General features: G+C 42.3%; 1 protein-coding gene across 1 annotated transcript in view; it reads left to right on the top strand.

Annotated features, from left to right (window-relative positions):
• The window catches only part of USH2A (usherin), a gene marked incomplete at both ends in the record, with an annotated part of 645,989 nt that overhangs the window by 365,622 nt on the left and 266,060 nt on the right, over nt 1–14,307 (top strand). The window contains one exon of the mRNA XM_080923960.1: nt 11,621–11,797. Coding sequence (XP_080780086.1) covers nt 11,621–11,797 — 177 coding nt within the window. The remainder of the gene's footprint in view (nt 1–11,620; nt 11,798–14,307) is intronic.

The raw sequence follows: 14,307 nt of genomic DNA, 5'->3' as shown, positions 1-14,307 counted from the left end.
CCTTTACCCTATGACTCATCTTGCTGCCCCATGCGTGGCTTTGTTCACATGGGTTTAGGGATCAGATGCAGGCTTTGTGCTGCAACAACCCATTGAATCATCTACTAGCCCTTAATATGATGCTGAATTTGTCATCCCACAGTGGTAAAAAATAAATAAAACAGGGACTGAGTAGAAAAGAGGGGGAGCTAGAGGGGAAGGAAGAGAGAAGAGAGGAGAGGAAAGGAGAGGAGGGGAGGGGAGGGGAGGGGGGAGGGGAGGGGAGGGGAGGGGAGGAGGGGGGAGGGGAGGGGAGGAGAGGAGAGGAGAGGGGAGGAGGGGGGAGGGGAGGGGAGGAGAGGAGAAAAGAGGAGGGGGAAGGGGAGGGGAGGAGAGGAGAGGAGAGGAGGGGAGAGGAGAAGAGAGGGAAGGGAAGATGAGATGAGACAAGACAAACAAGAACATTTTTATAGCAAATATTCTGGGCAATTTTAGCTATGAGACCTTAAAACCCAAGAACGAAGGATCCAAAGGCCATTACTCATCGTGGTAGGGGCGTTTTTGAACCATTCAAAATTCCTCTTCATTATCTTCTTGGGATTAAGTGAATCCCTTAAAGTCTCTCTTTCACTCGCCCTAATAACTGGTTCCTTGTGAGAAAAGGCCTTTAAATGCAACGTGCTGAGCAGTGTCTCTAAGTGTAGGCAATTGCTTCCGTCCATGTTGAGTGAGTCTGTGCAGGCGGATCTCAGAGCACACATGGGGAGCGAGGCTCAGGGGCAAAATCAAGAGATAAAAAGCAATCACAAAGTACTGGCTATGTTTAATCTACTAGATATTAAGGAACGTGGGGGACATGTTTGGTTTTTTTTTTCCCTAATTGAATGCATAGTTCATCAATGTTTTCAAGGGACAAAATTAACACTTGTCTAGGTTTTCTATAAACCAAACAAATTTTCAAGATACAACATATTCTATGAACCACATCCTTGCTCCAGATCATGCAGAATGCTATCTGTCCCAAATATCTTGTTTATCTATGGGAAAGCCTTCAATTTAGCTGCCATCTACCAAGTTTTAAGTTAAACCAATGAATATTTACATTAAATTGGGGGGAGGTAGATGCGTTTGGTGCCCTCCACTGCCAGCTTCTGTTCTCCTGTCTCAACTGCTTAATAAATCACGCAAATAAGCCCAGAAAACATTTACTGACCGATTCACTAATATGGTGGGCCTGCCAGTCCATCAGCGTGATGACATTTTGAAGTTGGCCTAGGAAAGGGGAAAGTATGCCATATGTCAACCCTTGCCTTCCATCAAGTTTGGAGTGGCACGTCTTCCCCGGACTGGTGGCCAAGGGTAGTGGCTTGCAGAACTTTAATGTGACTTCTTTTGGCTAGCTCAGCATTTCTCGAAGAAATAAATAGACTTTTCAGTTTGTGATTGAAAGGGTTAAATAGTACCAATTCATTACTGCTCACAAAAGGATTTATTTTGTTCTCATAAATCAGTTTTATTCCACATTTTTATTTTTCCCCTGGGTGAGCAACTCCAATTGAAATCAATACAGGTGCAAGTGACACAATCAATCTAGATATTTGACTATGGATTAGAGATCCCCCCGGTCTGCTTTTCAGTCATTTCCCTTCTGATCATCTCCCCGGAGAACTGCATATTCTTATTGGCATCTGTGAGTTATGGATGTGTTTAAAAAGCAGATAATTGTTGTCATCCTCATAATCACCACTGTATACTAGCAAAGGAAGCCCCCAAACGAACAGAGATGGAAAGATACAGACTCTGAAGATCTCGCTGCATCGTTACACTGTTGTGATTTCTCAGTAGTTTTCTTCAAGTGAGGTCCAGTTTTCAAACAACAGGTCTTTTTAACCAAAGCCTAGTCGTTTGTAGAAATGAGATGCATTCTTAGGTCTCTGTGAAGCAAGTACATAAACCTGCCCAATGACAGAGGTGTTGTCTATTTTAATACATTTATTTTAGAACTCTACTGCACCAACTTCTCTGAGTTAACAATGAGAAAATCGCTAAGGAAAGTTAAACATCTCTGGGGGGGATTCAAGCTGGTTCTTTTCATCCTATAATTAACCAGGCTGCAAAGACACCATCTGTGGGACTAAACAGAGAAAGGTAGTCCAACTTTAAATTGCAGAACAAAAATTGATTAAGTTGCTGCTCGAGAGGGCATTTATATAGCTGACTCTCTTTGTTTTACAAACATTTCTACCTTACGAACTTTGGCTACTCTTGGTTCCGTATTATAGTTGCTGTTGTGGCTACTGGTTAATTTCTAAGCCAATTTCTCCCACAGGTTAAAGCACATAGTAGGTCCCTTAACAATACATATGACAAGGCAGGATTTTGTTTTCTCCTTTGCTTCTCTTCTTAAATCCCAAGGCGAGAGCAGCTCCACACTTTCCACGTGTGGTGATATTTTAGGGTAGCCTCTTCTTCTTGTTTGAAGATATCTGGACTTTCCTTAGGCATTTGAGCTCTCCTTTACATCGTCTCCCAGAAGTGAATGGATGCTATTAAAGTTTATTTAATGTAAAAGAAGGTCAAAACCCCACTGCTAAATAAGGCACGCTAACAAATGGTGAACTTCCTCTCTGACCTTTAGGGTCTCATGGGTGGTGTGTTAATAGGAGGCAACAGGGCCAAATTCAGTCTGTGAACAGGAAATTCAGTGTCTCAGCAAGTTGGACAGAAGGTAGAGTTGTGTATACTCACTTCCACAGGCAGATTGGCCCAGACAGGCACGCCATCCAGCAGACACCAGAGCAGCCCCTGCCATATCAGGACACAACTTGGCGGCCCTGGAGAATCATAGTTCTGCCGCTGGAGGCTCAGCAACCTTAGAGCTTTCTAGACAACCCTAGCCATTGATTCTCTCCATTAAAATGTGGATTCTGCTAGTAGAAACTTCTGACCAAGAGGCAATGGCCACAGGCTCTTGACCTTCCCTCCTTGCCTTTCAGTCACAACAAAGCAGCTAGCCAAGTCAAATCTTCCTGCATCAAGATTATATTCCTGGCCACTTGAGTCCTGCTGAGTGAGAACCATGCTACGGTGTCTCAGCCTGCCTCTTGGCAGATGAGATGGTGCTTACGACAAAACCTTCCATTGCTCTGCACTTTTGGTTTTTAGCATCTAACTTGTTTCAACTATTTTGTTTACTAAATACTTAATGAGAGTTTGTTTGTTTTATTTCTATTTCCAGAGTTTCTCTGTAATATTTTTTTCTTCTTTTTAAGGTACATATCACCCCAACCCACCTCAAGCTACATGCTACATGGTTGATCTGGTTTTTTGTTCTGTTTTGGTGCTATGAATACCTTTACATGCTTCTTCTTCTTTCTTTCTTTCTTTCTTTCTTCTTTTTCTCCTTCTTCTTCCTCTTCTTCTTCTTCTTCTTCTTCTTCTTCTTCTTCTTCTTCTTCTTCTTCTTCTTCTTCTTCTTCTTCTTCTTCTTCTTCTTCTTCTTCTTCTTCATCCAGTGGAAATATATTTGATTTTTTCCCTTCTTAAAAAAATTGGATATATTTTATTTACATTTCAAATGTTATCCCCTTTCCCGGTTTCCCCTTCATAAAGCCCTAATCCCATTCCCCCTCACAATGTTCCTATGGGAGTGCTCCCCACCCTCCCAAACCCTCCTGCCTTCCTGCCCTAACATCCCCTACACTGGGGCATTGAGCCTTGGCAGGACCAAGGGCTTTTTTTCCCCATTGATACCCTACAAGGCCATCTTCTGCTACATATACAGCTGGAGCCATGGGTCTGTCCATGTGCACGCTTTGGATAGTGGTTTAATCCCTGGGCGCTCTGGTTGGTTGGTATTGTTGTTCTTATGTGGTTGCAAACCCCTTCAGCTCCTTCAATTCTTTCTCTAACTACTCTACTAGGACCCCATTCTCAGTTCAATGGTTGACTGTGAACATCTGCCTCTATATTTGTCATGATCTGGCAGAGCCTCTTAGGAGACAGCTATATCAGGCTCCTGTTTGGCATGTACTTCTTTGTATCAGCAATATTGTCTAGATTTGGTGGTAGCATATGTGCTGGATCTCCAGGTGGGGCAGTCTCTGAATGGCCTTTCCTTCAGTCTCTGCTTCAAACTTTGTCTCCACATTTCCTCCTGAGAATATTTACCCCCTTCTAAGAAGGACCGAAGCATCTGTACATTTTGTCTTACTTCTTTTTGATCTTCATGTAGTCTGTAAATTGTATTTTGGGTAATCCAAGCTTTTGGACTAGTGTTCACTTGTCAGTGAGTACATATCATGTGTGTTCTTTTGTGGTTGGGTTATCTCACTCAGAATGATATTTTCTAGTTCTATCCATTTGCCTAAGAATTTCATAAAGTCATTGTTTCTAATACCTGGGTAGTACTCCATTGTGAAATATAGCACATTTTCTGTATCTATTCCTCTGTTGAAAGACGTCTGGGTTCTTTCCAGCTTCTGGCTATTATAAATAAGGCTGCTATTAACATAGTGAAGAATGTGACCTTGTTGTATGTTGGAGCATCTTTTGGGTATACACCCAGGAGTGGTATAGCTGAGTCTTCAGGTAGAACTATGCCCAATTTTCTGAGGAACCACCAGACTGATTTCCAGAGTGGTTGTACCAGCTTGCAATCCCACCAACAATGGAAGAGTGTTTCATTTTCTCCACATCCTTGACAGCATCTGCTATCACCTGAGTTTTTGAACTTAGCCATTCTGACTAGTGTGAGGTGGAATCTCAGGATTGTTTTGATTTGCATTTTCCTGATAAATAAGGATGTTGAACATTTCTTTAGGTGCCTCTTGACCATTTGATATTCATCAGTTGAGAATTCTTTGGTTTTTCTGTCCCACATTTTTTAATAGAATTATTTGATTCTCTGGAGTCTAACTTCTTGAGTTCTTTGAATATATTGGATACTAGCCCTCTATCAGATGTAAAATTGGCAAAGATCTTTTCCCATTCTGTTGGTTGCTGTTTAGTCCCATTGACTGTGTCCTTTGTCTTACAGAAACTTCGCAATTTCATGATGTTCCATTTGTTGATTCTTGATCTTAGAGCATAAGCCATTGGTGTTCTGTTCAGGAAAAATTTCCCCTGTGCCTATGTGTTCGAGGCTCTTTACACTTTCTCTTCTATTAGTTTGAGTATATCTCGTTTGAGCTTTGTAAGGGGTGATAAACATGGCTCAATTTGCATTCTTCTGCATGCTGCCTGCTGGTTCAACCAGCACCATTTGTTGAAAATGCTATCTATTTTCATTGGATGGTTTTAGCTCTTTTGTAAAAGAACAAGTAACCATAGGTGTGTGGGTTCATTTCTGGATCTTCAGTTCTGTTCCACTGATCTACCTGTGTCTGTACCAATACCATACAGTTTTTTATCACTATTGCTCTGTAATACAGCTTGAGGTCAGGGATGGTGATTCCCCTGGGATTTCTTTTATTGTTCAGATTAGTTTTTGCTATCGGTGTGCTTTTCATTATTCCAAATGAATTTGCAAATTGCTCTTTTCAACTCTGAATAATTGAGTTGGAATTTTGATGGGGATTGCACTGAATCTGTAGCTTGCTTTTGGCAAGATGGCCATTTTAACTATATTAATTCTGCCAATCCGTGAGCATGGGAGATATTTCCATCTTCTGAGATCTTCTTTGATTTCCTTCTTCAGATACTTGAAGTTCTTGTCATACAGATCCTTCACTTGTTTGGCTCTTGCTCAATGTGTAAGAGTTTCTGATGCCCTGAACTCAGGCTTCTCTGACTTTCAGTTTTTCTTGTACTAACATGAACCTTGAATACTCTCGAAGCCCTGTGCATTCTTATACATATCTGCAGCAGATAGAGAGAAAGAGAGATTATAGAATGATGAGGTAGGCAGGATTCTGTGGGATTTACATCCCATCTAGGATGTGAATGCCATGTGAGGATGCTTCCAGTTCATAACTTCCCATTCCTGGGCTCTTGTGTTTTCAGCCATCAGGAAGATCTACAGGACAGCTGGCTCTGAGGGCTTTCTCACCTCTGAGCATCCTTTGGCTTCTCTCTCTTCTGAATAACAAGGCTAAGCATGTTCTCAAGTCTTCCTTAGTTTCTGTGTCTGCTCAGAATGACCGCTCTTCTCCCCTCCCTCCCTCCCTCTCTCCCCCCTCCCTCCCTCCCTCTCTTCCTACCCAGTGTAGGTGATATCCCAAATTCAAAACTAGCTGGGATAAATAAAACTGAGTCAAAGAAAGGGAGAGAGGGAAAGAGGACAAAGGAGAAGAGTGAGGTGAGAGGCAGAGAAAGACTAGGTATGCCGTTTTCAATAAGCATTTTGTGCGGTCACAGGCTCATTGCTAGGTCAGAGGTTGCTGAGTCCGTATATAAGTTACAGAATGAACCCCCAGAAGCTGTGACACCCCCTTCTACTCAAAGACCTATAGAGTTATGAGACTTGGAAAATATATTGTGTGAGATAATCTAAAAGATTATCTCAAAGTGTCTCAACAATTAAGAAGCAGCAAAAGCTTAAATACTGATAATGGCAGTCTAGAGTGTCCCAGCTCCCTGTGTGCCTGTCACAGTGCCAGTGGGGTCTGGCTGCCATGATCTGCCGCAGTGTGGCCTTCCATGCCCCCCCTTTGGTATTGGCAAAGCACAAAGCGATCGGGATGGATGAAGCACACCCCCTCTAAAATCGGGAGCTCAATATGCTAAGATACACAGCTTCCGTAGCTAGAAGTAGGAAAATTGGTTCACACCTTTTCTACCTTAAGGTCTAAGTGGATTCAGACAAGGGCTGGTGTGGAGCGGCACTGGGCGTGACACATGAAATCACCACGATGTAACAAGATTCAGTTTGGTTTGTTCGCTGTCATTTCTCATTATAATCTCTTTCTGGAGAGTGGATTCATGTTGTGCCGTTTTCTGTTCTTGTTACAGTCTTTGTCACATGAATAAGATATCAGGATGTTAATATCTGCCTCGCAGTATCCCTGTGCGAGGGCACCGCACAACCACGCTGACCTTTGCAATATTATGGGCTCTGATTGGTGGTTTGCCTCACCTTCTTCCTACAAGTTAATAAGGCCGTAAAAAGGAAGAGAACAGAAATGGCCAGCCAGTCAAATTATAGAATATTGAAAAGGTCAGTGCGGCACTGCGCAGAGGAAAAAAATTATGGAATATATGGTGCATTAAAATTTTTGTGACAATGAACATTACAAGAATGAGAAAGGATATCCACTTACGTGATTTCAATCAAGAGGATCCCATAGGATGCTGTCCCTGGACAATTACCGTCTTTACATCCTGAATCTGACATGCAAAGGCAACACCCACTTACATTGGATCTCACTGAACAAAATAATTGCACAGAAAATATTCTGCTATTAAACAAATAAGAGTATTGAAGTTTTTCTCCCTAGAAAACATCCATGGATTCAGTTAGTGTTTCAGTGAGTCCTCTTTTAGAAGCCAGGAGCAGCAGGTAAACCGGTTGGTCTGCTGTTGAACCGGGTGACACAGACTTTGGCTATTTTCTCCTCCTCCTCCTCCTCCTCCTCCTCCTCCTCCTTCTCTTCCTCCTCCTCCTCCTTCTCTTCCTCCCCACATAAAATAGAAAAGGAAAACTAGATGATTTAACATTGAAGACTCCTCAAAATTTGGCACATCCTGAAGTATCTAGAGCTATTTCTTATTTTTAAAGACTGATGTTTATTTTTTATGTGTACACATGTTTTGCCTCTATATATAGCTGTGCCTGCGCCTGTGCCTTTGCCTGGTACCCAGGAGGTTAGAAGAGGATGTCACATCCCTAGGAACTAGTTACAGACAGTTACTAGCCACATTTTTTTCTTTGATTATATGACTGGGGGGGGGGGCCTTGAGAAATGGGTCCCTGATCAAGAGAGTAGTTGTTGCCCCTCCAAGGACCCTAATACAGTTCTCAGCACCCTCCGAGAGAACTCAGGCCTGCCAGGAACCCCAGCTCTAAGGAAACTGATGACTTCTTCTTGCCCCTTAACACACCCCTTTACAGATACATACATAACAGCACAGAGAATACACATACCCACAATACAGTAGTAACAGTGAGATGTCAGTTCTAAGATCTATATAAAACCTGTTCCCTCCTTGCTATGTAACATGCCTGTTTCCAGTCCCTGCACCATGAATGAGAGGGGCGCAGAAGGAGAAGAAAATACTGAGAAATGGTGAAGTTACTGTCCTCACAGATACCACAGTGATAGCTGATAACTCACTTTGAAGGTTTTGTTCATGCATAAGTTAAAATTTCTCACACAACAGTTGTGTTAGACTTTGTAGCCTTCAAAGATAGGTCTTGTTTACATATCAGCTGTGTGTATGTGTGTGTATGTGTGTGCGCATGTATGAGTGTGTGTGTGATATGTTTATATACTATACTCTTTCTTTATAGCTAATTTACTAACTGAATAAACATTTTATAGCCTACATCCAGAGTCAAAAGCTTTTCTAGTTAGGGAGTCCAGTTTCTTTTAGGAGCAGAGGAAATGAAATGTGATCATTACCGTAAGAGTTGGGGCCAGAGCAATGGCTCAGACGCTGAGAGCGCTGGCTGCTCTTACATAAGACCTAGGTTCAGTTCCCACTACCCATTTGGTGATTCTGTAACTCCAGCTCCAGGATCCAGTGCCTTCTTCTGACCTGTATGTGCATCAGAAACGCACATGGTACCCAAACATAATTACAAGTAAAGCACTCATACACATAAAATAAATAAGTGTTTTTAAAATAGCATAACTACAGGTAACTAGTTCAGCAGGTGGCTCTCAATTTCACCCTGTCAATCAATCAGTCCCTCGTTGATTTCTGCTTCCTCTACCGATCTCCTCACTCAGGAGGTTTAAGTGGAACTCGGGTGCGTGCATTTTATGAAGCAGCTCTAACTCCAGTGTGGATGAACCATGGATTGTTGCTAAAAGCAGCCTATTCTGCAAAGAGTTCGGCTCTCCCGGACGGTCTTGAAGTCCAATGCCTCGTATTAAGATAGAGCAGTGTGGATCAGAGAGGCTCTGCTAAACATTGCAATGACTGGGGTTCAGAGTAAGGCGAAATCTGGTTCCCAAACCCAGAAAGTTGCAGGGACCCACACACCCATGATTACACCCACAGGGCCTGAGGCAGAGCCAATAGGAAAAGAGGGCTGTGACGGGCTACTTGTCACCTCAGGGTTCGCTGGCTCAGTTTTTAAGATTGAGAAAAGCAGATTCACCTGTCCAGCCCATAGAAAGCTGAGTAGAAGCAGAGGAAAACGCTAAAGCACACACAGCTCAGTCCAGAGGTGCAATCCAGGACTGTGCATTTTAACAACCCGCTCCCTTTATCTGGGAGCCCAGAGTCATCAAGGTGAAGGAGAAAGGAAAGCGTGGAGTTGGCGGGATGGAGAAGGTACTCTAATATGTCAATCCACATTGGGTTTTGAACTGAGGATTTTCGAGCTTCATGGAGAGTAGAAATCCTGGCCTTCACTCTTGGTTCTCTGAACTGAACCATGCATTTGTGGAGGCACGAGAAAAGATTGCACTCACTGGGCTGCATGGCTCCCGAAGATACACGTGTGCAGTTTTTTTTTTTTTTTTTTTTTTTTTTTTGAGCAGAGCAAACCGGTTATGTAATTGCTTCCTTTTCATAATTATTTAGTAATTATATACTTCTTATAATTACTCAGTAATCATTGTTCTATAGCTAGAAACTAACGTTACAACTAATTGTATAATTACCACGTATTAATGTTGTTATATGGCAAACTTAGAGTAAAGTGGTACTTAATGTATTTCTCTCTGCCATGCCATTTTCAGAGCTCCTGACAGGGTCTCTGTTGCAGCTCAGGAAAAAAAAAAAAAAAAAAAAAAAAAAAACAGCTTCCAATCCAAATAAGGCAAGAAGGGCACTTTCTCCAGAATTTTGGTCATAACTGCTTACTATTATGTTCACACCTAGCTAGAAATAGGTAAAATTACACTCTCCTGTCATAATTGTAGAATTTTGTAGGTGTTTAACAGTTCTCAGTCTTTCGTATGATGTGCAAATTACACAACTTCCTTGCCAGATGAGCATCTGCCTGGGTCTCCTCGGTAGGACAAGGTGACCTCTTTGGAATTTTACAGCTGAGCTTGTGACAACAGCCGCCTTCGTTTTAGCCATTAGTAAAAATGCTGCCGAAGAGCTTGGCGTCCGGGGACCTGAAGCTGACCATGTGATTGTCCCGAGACAATGACCAGACAGGACCTGCGTGCCCTCTTAGCAGACTTCTCCGGTATTGGGCCCACGCTTTATGCATCTGAGGAGTCATCTTGTAGACACCAAAGTCTCCTTGCATACAGTTGGCACTCAGCAGTCTTTAATCAAGCCACGTAGCCACGGAGAAGCTCAGAGGGTTCAAATGGCACAATTCAGAATGAAAGTCAAATGGAGTGAAGCCCTTAAATTTTAAAACCCTGAGGTCATAACATATATGGCAGGATAGAGTCCCTATTTCCATCTCGGACTTGGTGTCCCTCCATAAACTGAGAATACTTCATTATTAAAAATAAATAACATTTACGTTTCTCACCATTCTAGTCCATAGACAGTGTTACTCTCTGGAATAGCTGACCCTTTGGTTGTATCCATTTCAAGACCAAAATGACAAATTATTATGTGGCATTCAGTATTTCTTGAAGCCACAGAAGACACTTAACTGAATGTGTTGTCACAATAAAAATTTCAGCTACTTCCTTCAACCAGAAACTATTATCAATATTTACAAATAACTTTAAAGATATTTCTTGTATATGTTCAACTTCTGTTAGTCTTAGAATTTGGAATATTATCTGATTTTTTAAAATGACATGAGATTTGTGTTGGTGACAATCGAACAGCACTAGATTTTAATTGAACAGTGATAGATTCTGATGACTGGCACATAGTTAACAGCTATTGAGGAAACAGGATGCCAGGCACTTACATCTTAAGCACATGCCAGTGTTTTGCGTTTCTCTTGCAGGTGTGAACTGTATGGGTCATACTTCTCTTGTAGGTACAAATTGCGCGGATTACATTTGTCTTGTGGGTGTGAGTTATGTGAATTATAGCAAAATAGCAGCAGCAATCTGTGTTGTTTTCATTGTGATGAGAGAGCTGGGTGGATCTGTTCACAGGCAGTTAATCAGACTATGTACATTGATGAGCCACAGACACACAGAATACCTCTTAGCTATGTGCTGTGTTACATATTATGCTCAGAAGCCCAAGAACAGTAACAGGTGGTTTTATGCTGTGTGTAGAAAAGAAAGACCTTAGTTGACTTTCATGGTGGCACTATGTGAGAATCACCACTTGGAACTTGCAGATAAAAGCTGGATACTCAGAAACACCAGGTATCTTGGGAGAAGACACATTACTAAAAAAGCCAAGCCCAGGTTCTAGGCCTGGCCCTCTCCAACAGTCAGGAGGCATTCTTTGCTTTGTGCTTTTACTAAGACCTGTGAGAATATATTTTTATAACTGTTTTATATGTGGCCATTTCATAAAACACAAAACCAATCCGAGAAAGTACTCAGGCAATTGCAGAAGATATCCATTAAGTGTAATTTTCCTCTTCAATCAGCAGGTGACAACTACACCCTACTCAGTGGTACAAAAACTATCCGCAGCGGTGAAGGAAACTGCTGGGTGCTGGTGGATGGACTGGTTCCTTGCTCACACTACACTATACAAGTGAATGCTTCCAACAGCCGAGGGAGCGTGCTCAGTGACCGTGTCTCGGTTGAAATGCCTCCCGGGGGTGAGTCTGTAAAATCTGTTGTTGGCTTTCTGATTTTAAACAGGAGGCCCAAGAACTGAGTGGCAAGTAAACTCTGTATTTTAGAACTGAGAGGCTCAGCTATAGTTTTGCATGTTAATAATGTTTTCTTTTGTGAAAACTCCTTATTGATATTCTTTGAGTCTGGGTTTTTTTTTTTTTTCCACTGTGTGTGTGTGTGTGTGTGTGTGTGTGTGTGTGCATGTATGTATGTATCTTTATACACAGGTATTGATGATGTCCATATCTTAAGAACATTAGTATATGTTTTATTTGTTGTTTATTCTTGTTTGTTTTCGTGTTTCTTCAGCTTGCTAGATTCTGTTAACCCTTTCACTGCTGACAGCACATGTGGAAGGACACGGGCATCAGTACTTGGGGTTATAGGAGAATTGGGAAAAGGTACAGCCCCTTTTAGTACATATTGACAATGTCAGTTTTAAAATACAGGTCCTCTTGTAAGGGGCAGAGAGTGGCTATTACATCAGACTCTCACTCCCACACAGAATAAACACTTCAGCCAACAGTCTACTCCCCTTTCCTATGTGAAATCCAATGCATTCTGGGTATGTTTGTTTTAAATATTTCTATTCAAAATTGATGCACTTAGAACATCTATAATTAGTGATCTTAGATGTGCAGTCAGCTTTGTCCCATACCCTAACTACTTGTGAGGTCTAAGAGCAAAGAAGAAATCTGCCCCCCCTCAGTTTGGTATTCATAGATCCTGACTAGAAAGCAGGTTCAAAGTAATGAGACATTCAAGTGAGGCTTGGGAATGTGGGCTTTCAGAAAATACTTCAGGAGAATGACCAAGGTGTTCTCCTGTCTGCCTGCAGCCAAACGTCCTGGCACTGAAGAACCTTAATCACCGTGTGCTCCTTTTGTTGCGTATAATCTGACGTAGCTCATTCTCGGCTTATGGCAATGTGGTTTGAATTCACCAAGGAGCTCATTTCATACGTTGCCCATGGTGTGGCTAGGTCTGTGTAGTCTAGTAAGTTCTCTTGTGTATGGGATAAAGACTTGGTTAAAATAACGCATGCTCACTGCTCATGCGGTACACGCATGGGGGTGTGGTTGTTAACACAGGGACCAATGTAACAGAAATGGGAGAAATAAGTCATTGCTTTATGAGGTGTGAGGCAGAGCTGAGACCCACTGTGAAGGACTCCTCAGAGTTTTCCGTCAGCTGGTATCAGTGTAGCCATTGAGAGTAAGTGTAGAGAGGTTCAGATTCAGGAGATGACCCAAAGAGGAAGGGGTATCTTTGGAGAGCGAACATTTGCCACTTTATTGCCACCACCAGGACTTCCTTTCTCCCGTCGTAAGATTGCTGTTGACCACAATTAGGAAACTTATTGCTTTGAAATGATCTCTTTTATGACCTTGTGGCAGTTTAAAGGTGATACCTCATTGATTAAATAGGTTTTAGTTCATGCTTCCTTTTACTTAATGAGCTGAGAACAGATTATCATGATTTACACATAAAAATCATGCTGAAAAGCATGTGGCATTCAGTAGAATATGTGTGTTTAAGTAGAATTAAATTAGTGCAGAGAGTTATTAAAGAAGTCTTGCATGCCTTCCAGTGGGCCCCGCTTCATACCGAAATGGACAGTAAATGAAGCAGTGGGCAGGAGGGAACCAACTGTACATTCCTTGCTTTCTAGTTATGTTTGTCTGGAACAGCATGTCTTTGCTTTCTGTGGCCCACCTCTGTACTGAGTTTCCAGTGTCTTTCTGTGCTGGGGAATGAGAAGTTTGAAACAAGGTATCCTGAGCTATGGTTTCTTTTTAGATACATGATAAACACCATTGTAGAATCTTTGCCTTGGGCTGGGGTGGGGGGGTGAGTGGGGGTGTGTGGAGGTGGGTAGTGGGAGGGATTGCTAATAGTTTTTCTTTACCTAGTGTTTGCTACCAAATATTACCTGCAGACTGAGTGGTGGTCTAGCATGTGAAAGGGAGGAAAATGCCATTGGTTTTCCTTTACCTAATGTTTGCTCTCAACTATTACCTGGTGGGCGGGGCTGGAGGAGTGGCTCAGCCTAGGAGAGGGCTTAGTGCAGAACTCTGTTTGAATAGTCAGCTCCCAAGCAAAAGCTGTGCATGACCGCAAGCCTAAAACCCCAGTGCCTGGGATGTGGAATGGGAGACAGTAGACACTCCTGTCTAACTGACCACTCACCCTAGTACAAAAGAGTGAGATCAAGGCTCAGCAAACTGTTCTGACAGAGCGAAATAAAGGGGAAAAGGATGTATCAAGATAACAATGCCCTCTTCTTGTCTCTACACAAGCACACGGGCACAAAAACACATTCAAAACATGCATGCACATACACAGAGACATACACACACACACACACACACACCACAGACTCACATGTACATACACATACCCACATATCACACACACATACACCACTACAATACATACACACACATACCACACATACACCACACACACATCACACACACCACACACATAC

This window comes from Micromys minutus (genome assembly GCF_963924665.1).
Source record: "Micromys minutus genome assembly, chromosome: 1".
Taxonomy (NCBI): Eukaryota; Metazoa; Chordata; class Mammalia; order Rodentia; family Muridae; genus Micromys; species Micromys minutus.
This window is presented reverse-complemented; position numbering and strand designations above follow the sequence as displayed.